The sequence below is a fragment of the Rissa tridactyla genome, chromosome 16, assembly GCF_028500815.1.
Source record: "Rissa tridactyla isolate bRisTri1 chromosome 16, bRisTri1.patW.cur.20221130, whole genome shotgun sequence".
In the NCBI taxonomy this organism is placed as follows: domain Eukaryota; kingdom Metazoa; phylum Chordata; class Aves; order Charadriiformes; family Laridae; genus Rissa; species Rissa tridactyla.
Genome location: NC_071481.1, coordinates 5,664,983 through 5,680,090, shown reverse-complemented (window position 1 = coordinate 5,680,090; position 15,108 = coordinate 5,664,983). Strand labels below are relative to the sequence as shown.

General features: G+C 53.9%; 1 protein-coding gene across 1 annotated transcript in view; it reads right to left on the bottom strand.

Annotated features, from left to right (window-relative positions):
• SAMD11 (sterile alpha motif domain containing 11) overlaps positions 1-15,108 on the bottom strand; it is a 126,413-nt gene that overhangs the window by 19,524 nt on the left and 91,781 nt on the right. The window contains exons 8-9 of the mRNA XM_054222259.1: positions 12,897-13,061; positions 7,405-7,555 (exon numbers count right to left, since the gene is read on the bottom strand). Coding sequence (XP_054078234.1) covers positions 7,405-7,555; positions 12,897-13,061 — 316 coding nt within the window. The remainder of the gene's footprint in view (positions 1-7,404; positions 7,556-12,896; positions 13,062-15,108) is intronic.

Sequence of the window (15,108 nt, the reverse complement as noted above, 5' to 3'; positions counted from 1 at the left end):
CCTAATCCCCGAGGCCTCACAATTAGCCGAGGCCTCGGTCGCTGGGCTGCCAAGTGCTTTGCCACCCCGGACAGCCTGCAGATGAATAACGGACAATTAAAGCGGCATGACGGGGGCTAGGAGGTGTCCGTTCGATCGTAATTAGCTGTAATCATGGGGAGACGAGCCTGGCAGACGTGCTGTTCGTTTTATAAGAAGCAATTTAGGAAATCAAGTCGCTTTTAACCATTCCATGGCCAGGCAAGCAGTGGCCATGCCCTCCCCGCCTTTTATCAATGCACAAAAAGGGATCCTGTAGGAGAGATAACAATGCACAGAAGCCCCAGGTGTGGGCTGCACACAGAGAGCTCAGAAGGAAATGCTAAAAACAAAGAGAGCTTCTAGATTTTAGCCAAGAAGAGACAATCTGTGCCCAGGAAGCGTATTCTTTGATGGGGATCAGAACTGGGCACTGGAAAATAGAAGGTCCTCCCTTTGGTGGCAGCCCAGTGTTAATCAGAGGCTATTTTTATGCTTTAACGTTGCACTACAGGGCCTGACTTTGATCCCGAAGGAATTCACATCTGATCGAGACCCTGGGGTTCATTCCCTCTGTCCGCTCCTCAGAGCTGTGCAGCTTCCCTGCCTCTTGGCGCCAGGGACCAGCTCCCACTTTGGACTGGCCAGTGAGTGGTGGGAAGGGGGGATGAGCCGGGGAAGGGGGGGATGAGCTGGAGAAGGAATTGCCACGGGACCTGATGACGCTGCCACGCACATGGCTGAGCACAGCAGCCTGCGGTGGCTCGGAAGGGGCTGGAGGTAGTTGGAAGGGGCTGTAAGAAACGCATCAGGAGTGACTTCCAACGTGAGAGGTCAGTCGCTGCTTATGTTACACACACAACACATGCTGGGGATGAGTCCAAAGGTTTAGAAAATTCAGGGAGACACATTTGCAGCTGCTGTCATCATGTCTGACACAGCAGACCACACAGAGACCCCAGAGTCGTTCTCTCAGCAACACTGGAGCTCTCCACCAAACACGCGCATGAGGCAAAGCTGCGGGATGAGGCCAGATAAACGGGACCAGCCAAAGGTCCTGCGCCTGGCACTGTTACACCTGTGGAGTTTGTGGCCTGAAGTCAGAGAAGAGAGGCTCGTATGGCCAAACATGAAGGAGTCATTGCACTTCTGCCATCCCCCCAACGCTCAGCGTCAGTCCCCAGAGCAGGTAACTTGGACGGAAAGCAGGCAGGCTCACCAATACTCAGGAGACAAGGGACTCTCTCCCTGCAGGTAGGCTGATACTCCCTAGCTCATGTTGCAGAGCCCTGAGGAGCAGTGCCCCACACCACCACGAAGGATGGACGCCTCCTGCCACCCCACAAACCCAGCCTCCCGGCCGTCCAGGACTCCGACACTGCTCCCTTCCAGCCCGGCTGCCTGATCCTTGGCATGGCAGCCTGGCATGGGAAGGGGGGAGCATGACTGGGTCGTGTCCTGGCGCAGAGCTGGGAAGCCCTTCCAGGCTGCTTCCAGACACAGCCAATTGCTTCCAACAAGCTTGGAAATGAACTGGCAACCCCGGAGTAAAAAGGCCCAGAGACCTTAGCAAAGGCTACTGTGCTTTTAGACAGACGTGGACCAAAACACAAATCCTCCCATCTTTTCTCAGGTACGTATCAGCCTTCAACCCCCCCCCCATTAATTTCCTTCCTCCTCTTCTTCCAGCTTTCAGAGCAAGGGCTGAATTACAGCCCCGTACTCGGAGAATGTGAATTTAGCCCTTGGCAATTACATCTGATAAGCCTTGTCCTTACCTCGCGGAGAGCAATTCTGTGTTACTGCATATTCCTCCCCTCACCCCCCTTACCCCCCCCCCCAACATGCCAGCTGGAGGCTTGTGAGCAGGGTATTAGGGGATTTGCACTGCATGCTGCTAAATTTGATATGTCCTTTAACAGGAGACAAATGGTTCACAAGGCTTAAAAAGTATCGACTTTTCTTTAACAATAAGCACTAATGGCCTTCAAATAATCAATATTTAAAGTCATTATGGGGTTACACATTATACTGTTAAAACTAAGCCTTTCACTTTAACCCCATCATATCCTCCCAAGCCCAGAGCAGTGCTCCCCCCCGACTCGCTCCAAGCTCAAAAGGAAGGCTCGGAGCACAGGCTGTGACTGGAGATGTGAGAGGGTCAGGAAATGCAGATTGAAACCGGCAAGGCATGGAAATAAATTTAGAACGGATGGGAGAGGTGGGGGGGGAAAGAATGCATGAAAGCTCTGCTTTCTTCTGCTTTGCATTTGATAGGAAGAGACACTTCAAACCTGAGGTAATAGGCAAGCGGCGCACAGCTCCTTGCTGGTCCGCCATCCGCAGACACTGTCTGTGCCAGGAAGGGAAAATAAATAAAATGAAAGGGTTTTCTAAAGATGGTGTTTGGGATTTCCAGGCAGAAAGAGACACATACTGGCACTGCCCTTCTGGGGCAGCAACCAGGCCTGGACACAGAGAGGGTCTGGTTTATGTCTGCCAGGGGAAATTGCTCCCTCAAAATCCAAATTGGTGCTAAAATCAAATTAGTTAAATGAGGTCAAGCTCTTTGGCCTTTGCTCTGTGTAATATTCAGCCAGCTGGGATCTGGTGAGGAATCCTCCCAGTGCAAAAACTGGAGAATGAGGGATACAGCAGTCAGAGCCGAGCGGGATGCGAGGCTGGGGGAGGTAAGAGTAGAAAAGAGAACGTGTCCAGAGAGGAAAATGTGCCCAAGGAGCCAGGAGTGAAAAGGAAAGCCTCCACGATGCAGGGGGGAAGAATTAGGTGATGAAAGAAAAAATGGTAGCAACAGCAGATGGAAAGAACCCAATCCAAAAATCCTTGCTGGGTATTTCAGGCGCATCTTTGCCCAGAGAAAGGCCTCTGGCTGATGCACGTTTGTCAGCTCTTTGCAACCGAAGGGCAATGAGTGCATCCTTGAGACCCTGCGGCTCCTGCTCCCACAACACACTAACCAAAGGGCTCGGCTTCCCAGGACCCCAGCAGATCAGGATGCTGATGGCATCTCACGCAGGCAGTATTTCTTGCTCCTTGGCATTCCTCCTGCCTTCACCCCATAATTGTCTGTGGTCCTGGAAGATGAACTGTGTCCCTAACGCTTCTTATAGTCAGTACCAGAGGCAGCCGAATGCTATTGCCAGAGTATCTGCCTCAACATCTGCCCTTTCTCTGACCATAATCTGCCTTCTCCCCATCCTGTGAGGGGCAGGTTCTCACATGCAGACCCCAGGCCACACACTGTATGCATGTGAACAAGCTCCTAGCAACCCCTAACACCGAACTGATGCATCATCTTCAGCCCACCAGCTTCACCACACTGACCGCACTGGTAAGCAGCTCCTCCAGCCTAGTCTGAGCACCTGTACAATGCCTCCCATTTGCAGGGTATGGAAGTTTTTCCCTAAAGTGAGGTGAATGCAAGCGTTCCCTAGGCTTCGCAGGCACCAGCCTGCTCCGGGAGCAGGAGCCTGCTTGGTCCAGACTCCAGAGTACGACCAGGAGCAAGTTCTGCAGCGTGTACCAGGAGATGAGCACCTTGGGTAAGAACACACCAGGCTAAAGGACCCCAGCAAAACCAAGTATGTTGCCAACAAATTTTGCAGATGGGATCCAAGGAGTAGGATCCAAGCAGCTCTGCAGGGCACGGCCACCTGCCGTTTTTGCAGGAGACACTGCAATTTGGAGATGGGAAGTAGTCCAGGCTGCAGCAGTTACGATGACACCTTTGAGTTGTACTCTTTCCTCTTCCAAGTCTTTTTATAACACTGAACTCAACAATCTTTTCAGACAAGCCACCGGGTGCTGGCGCTCTATAACCCAAGTCTGAATCCATCTAGAGAAGGACCTAAGAAACCAAAACCATGAAACCAAACGGACTCTGAAGCCTGGAGCTTGAGTCTACCTCTGGCAAAACCTATCAGTTTTACCAACTCTTTTCGACAGACGAGGAAGCCAGAGCAAAGGGATCAAGAGACCACTACTCTGCTAAAAGGACCTTGGAACCTGGTCCAAGAAAATCCATATCCAGCGTGTCTGCATGCACACATGTGTGAAACATCCCCTGCAGAGCCAGTACCCACCTGCCTGCCTTGGGCTTGGCACCACTGAACCTACCAGCCTGCTTCTGACCAGCAGAGATGGATGCTAGTTAGGTGACAAGTGCCTGAACATACCTGTCTTCCCAAGCGCTCCCCAGCTCAGACTCACCCACCTCTTCCCACCTGGAAACTGAAAACTGCATAGGTAGCTCCCAGTAGCAGGCAAAGGTCTCCACATTCCTGTCTTTGGAAGAACAGCAGCACTGCCCTGATAAATAAAACTGGGTCACCAGTACGGGTTTTCCCCCTTTGCTTTACCAGACATAATGGCTGAAGTCTGGAGTGGCTAATTATTCTTGCCCACAAAGCTGCTCCACTTGAGAGCTGACCTGATCCCCACAGATCTCCTGAAAGGAAGCTGAAATGGAATTTTAACACCATGCCAAACAGTTCACATCCCCCTGCATCATGCGTTATTACTTCTGCTCCTGGGAAAGGAGATGCCGTAAATCTACCTACAGTTTGCCTACGTACGTGAGCCAGCTGCCTCCATCGCCTTCTCCTCTGTCAGTGCCTACCTGAACCTTTTAAAGTTTCTACACCTTCATAACAAAGGTGCAGAGCCTGCTTTGATTTACCCTACTGACAAAGACCATGGCAGCCAAGTACAAAACCCAAGGCTAACGGCAACAGGGAGAATGGGAGGGAGAAATTAACCCAAACAGTGCTTTATTGCTTCACAGCACACAGCCACGACTTCTCCTGGCAGACCTAAAAACGCCCATGGTGCTTTGGCAAGAAACAGTTTGCACGCAACAGCTCCAACCAGGCCACTTCTGAGCAGGAGCAGAGTGACACATGCTGGCCCTTAGTGACACTCAGGTGGCAGACCTCTAGGGACAAATAACGATCATGTGAACTAACATCAAGCAGACCTACTAAGTCATAACTACGGGACAGAGTTGTAGCTTCCCGTTTCCCAGCAGGACTCCCCCAGCTCTGCTAACCGAGGGTTGTCACACCAGAGAGCCCGGCCAAGGAGGCAGGCCACACAGGGCCTTCTCACACCCTCCTCGTGGCGGCAGGTGGCTGCAGAAAAACCAGGCAGTCTGGTCTGCCAGGCATGGTGGCAGAAGGAAGCATGGGACGTGCCCAGCCAGGCCCACCATGGTGATGTTCCACATGGTTTGTCTCAAAGCTCCTTGGAGAAATGCTCTGCCCAAGCATTTAGAGCAGGTCCTGTATGTACGGTCTGAGGCAGGAGCAGTGTGGGAAAACAAAAATAGGGCTGATAACGTGCTACGAGCCTTGTTTCAGTCTGCAAAGTCTTGGACAGAAATGAGACTACAGACTACATAGCAGAGAGAAAAACACAGCGTCGTTGTATTGTTCCCACCAAGACAGCCATAGGCTGGTCTTGCTTATAGGCAAATAACTCGACCTTCCCAAGTGGGTGCAAATATCCTTGCTCCACGCAACACGCCACATTATACTGCTCTTTGACCTGAGGTGTCCAAAGGCCTTCCCAAACACTGAGTACAACCCGCTTTCAAAATGAGAAACACTGTCACTGGGCAGCAAGGGAAACTGAGACATGGAATGACTCCTGCAAACTTAACCCAAGGTCCCACAGATTAAGGTCTCGACATCAAAGGCAGGTTGTGCCTCTACGTGTTCCTTTCCCCCACCTCACCTCTCCAGGATTTCCCTCTCACTTACGCCAATGCAGCTATTCATAGGGTTACCTGGAGAACTGAATTAAGATGAAAAGTAGTGGTCTTTTCCAACCGTAACTCCTGGCCTTCAGTCTCTGTCCCCCGAGCAAGTAACTTCTCCCTCCCTCCCATAACTGGGGAGGAACACCAGCCCTAACTCCAGTACTCTGTTTAAACTGCTAGATAACACCCTCTTCCCAAAGGATTCAACGCTTCCTGGCCTAGCCCAGCTCCATTAGCTACAACACCTGTCTGGCAGTGGCAAGTACCTCTGGATATGATACATATCTAATTCATTTTCAGTTTGCCCCTCCTATGCGCAGCACCTCCCCATAAGCAACCTCCACCCTTCCGTACATGCCTTTTCAGCCAGGCCTCCGGCTGGCCTGGCACTTCTCCAGCCCACACATAGCTGGAGAAATTTTCCTGATGACTGGCTGCACTGAAACTCGTCTATCTCTGCATTCCTCACAGGTCTGCCTACAATCCGCGTGGACGGGGTTGGATTTTATTAGGTGGGTTAGCCAAAGTACAGCCCGAAGGAGAAAGGTTTACCAGGTCTGCCCAGCCTCTACACATTGCAAACCCGTAGGTCAGAAAGAAGGAAAACCAGACAGGATCTCCAAGGCTATAAATGCGGGGGGATAACTTTGAACTCAATGCATACGTACACGTGCTACAGAACTAATATCGCAGCCTGCTGCCTGCCCCCACCCCAAGATGAAAGCCAAAAAAGCTGAGATACTAGAGCCTTTCACGGCTTGCCCCGTGATACCCAAAGCCTTTGCATCCCCATGGCTGTCAGCCCTCTCCCGCCTCTGCTATCCTTGTCAGAAATGCATCCAGCTTTAATTTCATTTCCTTCTGAAGTTCTTGATTGCGGAGGGAATGGCTTATGGCACAGAGCAAGATAAATGAGCTAGAATTTTTTTTGGGGGGGAGGAGGCAAATTAGCTTTCCAGCACTCCTATTAGTGGTAAAGGGAAGCCATACCTCCTTCTTTCTCAAAAAAGAAAATTCCTTCTCTTTCTGTTCCATCCTAGAGCATTCGTTCTCTCCCACTACCTGGGGATGCCATAAGATGCAAACTTAAACATCTTAACTTGCTCTGTGCCAAGGGACAGGTTAGAGTCTAGCATCTGCTCTGAAGATCCAAGGCAGGATTGGGATTGTTCCCACCAGCCAGCGAGTCGCCAACCTGGATGTGAATGTCTATGTGGACAAACCACCCCCTTTTACACACAGACACCCCAGCATGTGCCAGGCACACATGCAAAACCCACACTTTTGCACCCGCGTAATGCCCAAGGGAGACGTTAACACATCACCGGGGCAAATCAAACCTGCCCACCCCGCTAGGCTACCCGCACCCAGGGGCACCCTCCCCTCCTGGACCATTATGGCACCCACGCCTTTCCAGACTGGCTCCGAGGGTGCACACCGGTCCGAGAGGGCTGGCGTGCATCGCCCCACGCCCCGTCCCGCTGCCCGGAGCCCCCCGCCCCGTCCGCCCCGCTGCGATGCCGTGGCGGCTGGAGCAAACCCCGCCCGGGGGCGTGGGTGAGCCGCGGCCGGCCCTTCCCCGTCCCGTCCCCCTTCCCACCCGGTACCTCTCGGGGAAGTGGGTGTCCCTGTGCTGGGGGAGGCCCTGCTTCCTCCGCTGGCTGGAAGAGTTGCTGGCCGAGGGGATGTGCGCTTCCATCGCGCCGGGGTTGCGCGCCGCCGCCGCCGCCGCCACCTCTTGCCGCGCCCGGAGGAGATCTGGGGAGAGGGAAGGGATGAGCTGCTGCCCGCCACCGGCCCCGACGACTCCCCCAACCCTCCTCCTTCCCGGACACACGGAGGCACCCGCCGCCCGCCCTCCGCCGTGGGGGCTGCCCAGGCTCCCCCGCGGGGCTGCTCCGGGGCTGCTCCCGGCTCCCCGCGGGCGACAGGGCTGCTGCCTGCCCGGCCCTCCCCGCAGCCCCCGGGGCGACAGCCCGCTGTTCTGCTCGCCCCCCCGCCGCCGCCCGTCGCCGCGGGGCTGTCAGGCGGCGGGGGAGCGCGGCCGGCCGTGCGGCCCCCCGGCCCCGGGCCGCCCCGGGCACTCACCCGGCGGAGCGGGCTCGTAGCGGGATCCGCCTCCGCCGCCAAGGGAGTTCGGCAGCGGAGGAAATTGTGCAACTACGGGAGGGGGTGGATTGCTGTTTAATTGCCTTCCTGTCGGAGGGAGGGAAGGAGGGAGGGAAGGAGGGAGGGAAGGAAGGATGGATGGGGGGAGACAAAAAGGAGAAGGGAGGCTTTCCCGAGCCACCCGCCTGCCCCGAGCACCTGCCCCGGCCCCGCCGTGCCCAGCGGGGAGCGGAGCTGACCCGACCCGCTACCGAGAAGCCACCCGCGGCCTCCCGCCGGCCCCGCTCCCCCGCCGACGGCTCCCCCATCCGCCGGCCCCTCGCCGGGCACCCCCCGGGGGCCGCAGGGTTTGCGGGGGGCAGCGTCCACCCCTTTCCCCGCTGTGAAGCCTTCCCTGCCCCAGCATCTCCCACTGCTGCCAAAAGCAGGGGCTCGGGGGCCGTTTCCCTGGGTGGCCCCTACGCTCTCGGCTGGGGGGCACCCGCCTTCCCCCCACTGCCCTGGCCGGGGGGCACCCAGCCCTGCTACCAGCACACCAAGAGCTGTTTTCCTAACCTGAGCACGCTGAACCCCCCCAGGCAGCCGCCCAGAGCCCGGGGGGATGCTGCAGCCCTCGGCTGGGCAAGGGGCACCGGCTGGCCCCCGCAGGTCTGTACCTGCCTGGCGCAGGAAAGTAAAGGGCTGGGGCACAGAGCAGACGAGGATGGGGTACACAAAGGAGCCCCTTCCAGCCTTTGGCACAACACTTCCATCAGACCTTTGGCTGCAGGTCAGAAACAAACGCACCCCTTGTTAAACCTGCACTGCCCTGTCACCACTGCAGAACCCCCTACCTATCACGGGCGGGCTGTGCCATGACAGGTGACACACGTGGAGGCTTTCCAGGGTGGGTGTCACCGAGGACAAGCTGCCCACACCAGTGCTGCATGATGGACAATGCAGGCACGGCCAGACACACCACGAGCACACGTTAACGGGGATCAGAGTGTACCCCAAGGAAGAGCAGGGGACACAGTAAGCTGGCTTGCTATTGCACTTGCCTTCTCAGGGAACAACGCAGCTGGACAGACCTATGAGAAGGTCTAGTGCCATGGACACCCCTACCAGCTGCACTGATAGAGGCTTCTGCCAGAGTGCTGCCCTCTCACAGTTAAGCATCAGGGCTCCCTCAGTTCCTATACCTATTTGAAAACACCCTATACACAACTTACATCCCACAACAAAACCTCTGCTGCCATTCACACGATACCCAGGAAACACACACACGCAGATGCGCGCTGAGAGAAAACCTCCTTCCTGCACCAACTGTACCGCCCTGCGAAAGGAAACCAAAGTACAGCTGGGGAGAGGAGGAGAGAAGATTTATCTTAATGAACACACCCTGCTCAGCATCAACTCGCATATTGAGATTTCAAAGCACTCCACAGCCAGCAGCCTATTAGCCCTCTCCCCACAACTGATTCGTAAAGCCAGGTTAATATAAGAGCGCTGCATGACCCTGGTAACGATACGCTCCCCATCTCCTTGCCTTTCTTGACATCACCATGCCGTTTTCCTTTGGTTCTAGAAATCCCAGCCATCCCTATGTGCCCCAAGATGTGCCCAGCCCAGCTTGATGTGCCCAGCCCAGCTTGAGCCCCACCAATCACTTCATCAAATATTTTGGTGATGGTCAGGGCTGAAGCCCGGTGGTGGGATTGCAAGCTGGGGTGGAAATGCTGACACAGCTGCTGTTTTTGCTGGCAATAAGGAGGGCATTGGTACCTGAATGCTTCTAGCCAGATTAATGTACACAAAATCCCTGTCCCCACACCCCCAACTGGGGGGACAAACATTAAAATGACGTACAATTTCCAACTGCAAAAGTACATAGGAAATAGTGAAACAACAAACCCCATCGGATCACATAAAAAGCCTAGAGAATTCTCCGAGCCAGGGACCGTGCACCTCCAATGTTTATAAATTAATTATCTGAAAAACCCAGGTCACTCCTTATTGCCACAGCGCCTGTAATTTAGAAGTCGGGCACGCCGCCAATTCCAGAAGCCGCATTGATCCTGAATGACCGCAACAACCCCCCCCCGCACGCACACCCCTCTCCTTCTCTCCCTCCTTCCCTCCCCTGTGCCCCTACCCCCTCGCACAGCCCCCCCCGAGGATCTGTTATTTACGATCCTGCACTCTGACAGTTGGGAAATCAGATTGATTGACAGTGGGACGCTGGCGGATGGAGGTTCCAGGCACCGAGACAGACTGAATTCAGAATGTGGGATGAATGCCACTGGGAGAACGGGGGCGGAGGGGGGGGGGGGGGGGCTGAAAAGCAATTAAAAAAAAAAGATTTCTAAATTATTAACATTTTTTAAATTATTAATGTTATTGGTGCCTCCATGTGAGCCTGCAGATAAACTGCGCTTTGTACTGGCACTAATAATTTATAGCCCGACCAGAGCCCTGTGGTGTGGAGACAATCCAAAATACACGAAGTTTTGTCTTGTCAATGTTCCACGGGAGAGTCTGTCTGTGCAGGCTCCTTTTCTCCCCCTGCCCACCCCAAAACCTCAGCGTGACCCCTCCCCTAACAAATGCCGAGGAGACAATTTAATCATAATCGTAGAAAAATACGTCAGGCTTTTAATGTAATGAGCTACTTTGCTCCCTACATGGGGGGAGAAGGGGGTGATACCAGCTGCTCCGTAGCACACGCTCTGCCTGGATGTACATGTTCCGCACGTCCAGCCGCCATCCGGTGCCCAGGTTAAGTGGTCCTTCGCGGCTGTCTGTTACGATACCGGCACACGTAACACGTTTTGTGCCAAGTACACGCTCTGCTGTATTCAACATGCTCTACCCAGACCTGCATGTCATGGTTGAATATTCAGCATTTGCGTGTCAGCATGTGTTACCCTTTTATGCATGACGCATGTTATATACCATCCTCTCGCGTGCCGTGCTTGTGTTTGTTGCACGTCATGTGTACAAACCCCAGCCCGATGGCGTGTGGCTTTGCCCCGTTCCTACATAACACGCTTGCCCGAGCTCTGCATCTCTGCAAACATCTGGGGCAGCTGAACACCACACTCAGAAGCACGTGCCATGTTCACTGCGGTGTGCCTCTGCACAGGTTTGTGCCATGCCTTTGCTGATAAGCAAATCCTTACTCCACAGCAAAAGGAATTGCCGTCTTGCCCCCAGAGAAGCCAATCAAATCAAACAGAGTGGAAAAGAAGACAGCCTCTTCATTAACCTAACAAGGAGCCCTGGGGATTTACACTCTAGACCAGAGATTCTCCTCCAGCTCTCGCTGGATGCTTCGCCAACGTTCCTTGCGTTCCTTCCCTGGATCACCTGGGCAGGTATGTGTCGTCCCTCCCCGCCTTGGGCAGGGAGCAGCACGGGGGCAACAGATTCCTGCACAGCACTGCTTTTCTGCAAGGCTTCAACCCTCCGTTTCCCAGACTGGAGCAGCATCACCTCTTCCGTCTCCCTGCCTTTGCCTGATCCAGAGAGCTGAGTTACCTCCCTCACCCCTCGCTCCTGCAGCAGAGGACTCGGGTGACATTTTTTCTCTGGACCAAAGCCGGGCCAGCACCAGGGAAGGTGAAGTGTCCCTGTGGGCTGGGGAGCCTTCAGCCTGGGGAGGGATGCTGGTGGCTCCTGCGCTCTGCCACGGGTTCCCAGCATGGGGCCCGTAACTGCCTGGTGCCCCCTTTAGGCCGAGCGGGATTTAGCCAGCTTCCTCCACAACCCCGGCAAAACCTACCAGCAATCCTTCAGTTCCTACGGGACCCATTAGATCCTGGTACTGCAGGACCCTTATCCCCTCAGGACAGCACTCCAGCCCCAGGACAAGGCAGCAGCATTGGACAATGGTATCTGTGAACGAGGAGGCTGCTTTGGGAACAGGTTTTGGGTTTTCCCCTCTTTGCATTAACGTAACTGTACAAGCGCCAGCCGCCTTTTAAAGAGCAGAATGTTGAAGAGCAGAATGGCGGCATCTTCCCTTGAACACAGGTATCGGCGCAGAAATACTCCTGGGCTGTTAAAGCCTGGAAACGGCAGATAGGCAGGTACAGAGGCACAGCCTGCAGTGCCACAACAGGCCTTAAATAAAGAAGGGCCAGGGTCCCTCAGCTACCCCTAGTGCCCAGCTCAACCTCAGAGGACCACACCATCCTGGGAAGGTCTGGGGACAATTTCTCAGTGGCTAGTGAAGGACCGGATCAGTCCTTGGTGATGCAAACATAATTGCTTTCAATGGACGATACCATGGATGAACCTGTCCCACGGACTTCAGCATTTACCTGCTAAGCTGTCTTCACTGCAGCTTAGCTTCATCTGCGTACTTCAGTTGTCCATAAAATCATAAGACATCTAATTCTCATTAAGGTGAAAGGTCTTTAACACCAATTTATGCTATGTCTGTGAGTAGCAACTATTGCACAAACTTTCTAAACTGAGCACCATCGACGCTTAACTAAATCCTGCAACATCATCTGGCTGTTTCAGACCTCATCACTAAATGGCAGGAGTATCTGGCACTGCCTACATCTCACACCCCCCTGCATTATGCCAACACTCATTCCCCTTGCTCCACACTATGACCCAAAGAAGACCTCCACCACAGATTCTGAATATTCAAACTGACGCGATCTCTTGAAACAAATGGAAGAAAAGGAACCCCCTCACCGCCACTGCAAAATGTACAGTAGTGATGTTGCAGCTAATCTATTCCAGCAAACAAACGCATAGCTCCCCCGGACAGCTACAGAAGGCATTAGCATTTAGAGATGGCTCGGGGTAGATGCCACCACAGAGAAACGGTCTGTAGGATGCTCTTTAGCACCACCTGTATTCATTGTATGATAAACACGGAATGTTGCAGCCCATAAATCCTCCTCACGCGCACGCAGGGCTTAGGAACACCTTATGAGACTTATACGGAACAGCAAAGCGAGCCCCTTCCCCTCCCATTTGCAAGAGCCTGTACCTCCATGGCTGGGCACAGCCATGCTGTTGGCCAGCTGGTAGAGACGTTGTTGCTGCTGCTCTTCAAACGTGCCATGTTCATTCAGTGCCGACATCATGCGTCTATAGTGCTCCTCCGGGGTCATCTGAGTCACCGAGTCCTCAAGCAGAGGCGTGTGGGAGTTTTCTGAAGAGCAGAAAGATTTGGTCTTTTTTCCAGAGAGAAATACAGTGGAAAATCACATAAGTATGGGGATAGTGCAAAAGAAAGAGAAAGGGGGGGGGGGGTGTAAGAGGGATATTAACACAATTTCCCACAGCTCTGTAGCATACCCACTGAACTCGATGTACCGAGCTGCCAAATGGAGCTGACCTGGTGCTCCGAGATGAATCATTGCATGCGGTCAAGACACCCCTACAACTTGCTAAACCTCCAAACATGGGCATGCTTATATAGAGAAAAGTCTACGGCTTCAATTGCCGCAGCACCCAAAAAACTCATAAACAACTGCCCCCCAGCCCTCGAAAGCAACAAGCCTTACATTATTGTAACACAAAATTACCCGTAGGCTCTCTACCCCCAAGGTGGCAAAGAGGACACGGAGGATGAAAGAGTCCACTGAGTTCTCACCCTTCCATCTCAGGGAACGTGAGTTCTTTTTTTCAACTACTACCTGATGAGACATGCACCTCTTTCCCCCACCTCCTGAACCCCCGCAAGGACACAATGATGTGAGAAATGTCCAAGCACCCGATGTAGGTGATGCCGACAACCGTGCAACAGACAGCGATGACAGTCCACCTGCCCAGCTCTTGGAGGCAAGTCACGAAAGCAGGTTCTTTCAGATCTGTACGTATGGCTAAGCACCCTGAGGCCGTTAAAATTACCCCCAACACGCCTCCATCTCCATCTTCCCGGAATGGCTGCAGAGCCCAGGAGGGAGGCGCTTTGAGGAAGGCCCTGCCTGCTCCCTGGGCAGTCGGGACCCCAGTCTGACAATCAGGGAGATAAAACCACCGAGGCTTTGTGTTTACTGTAAGCAGAACTCAAGAGTAATTACCGTTCTCCGCCTTGGCGGTGGCTGCTCTAACGCTATTTTATCTTGGATCTTCCCCACAGGCAAAACCTTTTCATTACTGGGAGAGGAACTCCCAGTAACAACCTCAACAGGCAGAAGGGAAGGGAGGGAGCGGGAAGGGCTCCCCCCACGCTGCAGTCACCAGACCACCGCTGCGTTCAGTGAATGACAAGCCCACCCTACCGTGTGCCCCAGATTCCCGCTCCTTCATCCACCTCATTTGGCAGACGGAGTCCCTCAGGGCTCATGGCAGGTGACTCTGCTGCTAGACTGGTTCCAAATTCAAGGTGGTGGCTCTGAGCACAGACACAGCACCAGCGCTGTGATGAAAACACAGGTCATCTTGTTGGGAAAAGAGCTGTGGATCTCTCTCAGGTGAGAGAAAGGCCCCTAAGCTTGCTATCAGAAAAGAGAGCTTGTGGCAAACAGAAACAGTCGAAGAGACAGAGTACTTGTAAAACCTGGCCCTGCCACAGGAGCTCAGGGACTGGTTCACTTCTGCCTCGGCCAGAACGAGAGCCCGTGCGTGGCGAGTGCTGTCTGCCACCAAACGCGTTACACAACCGAGGGTACAGGGGCTCAGATTTTGGGGATGCAACCTTTACGTGTCATAATGAAATCGCCTCCTCCCCAAAACACAGGAGGGCCTAATAATAATAATAATAATAATAATAATAGAGAGTTTGAGCTGCACAAAGTTTCAATAAAAACGGGTTGCATCACTGGCTCCCAAGATACTCTTCCTCTGCAAAAGGGAAATGACTTCAGTCCCCTCCAACTCAGGTCAGCCACGGGGCTCAGCAAGGATTCTCAATGAGCACAGCAATTTGTGGCTGTATCTGCAACCACTCATCTCTACCCCAGTGACACGTATCTGCATCTCGGGGACCACAGGCTTCCTGTGCAGATCGCAGGTTCACGGCCTGCTTCAAGCCAGCAAGGAGCTGGCTCCCCACCCTGAACGTCCACACCGCGCTTAGAAACTAGACCCGAAAGAGGGAGGTGGCACAAGCTGATGGCCACGCCATGCCTGCTCCCTCCCCCTCCCTACCTCCAGTACCCAAACCCGCAAGACACCAGTGGAAGGAGCAGGGGTGTGGGGGGCCAAATTCCCTTCCACGTCCCCTTCCCGCCAGGTTGCTCCATCCCCTTCCC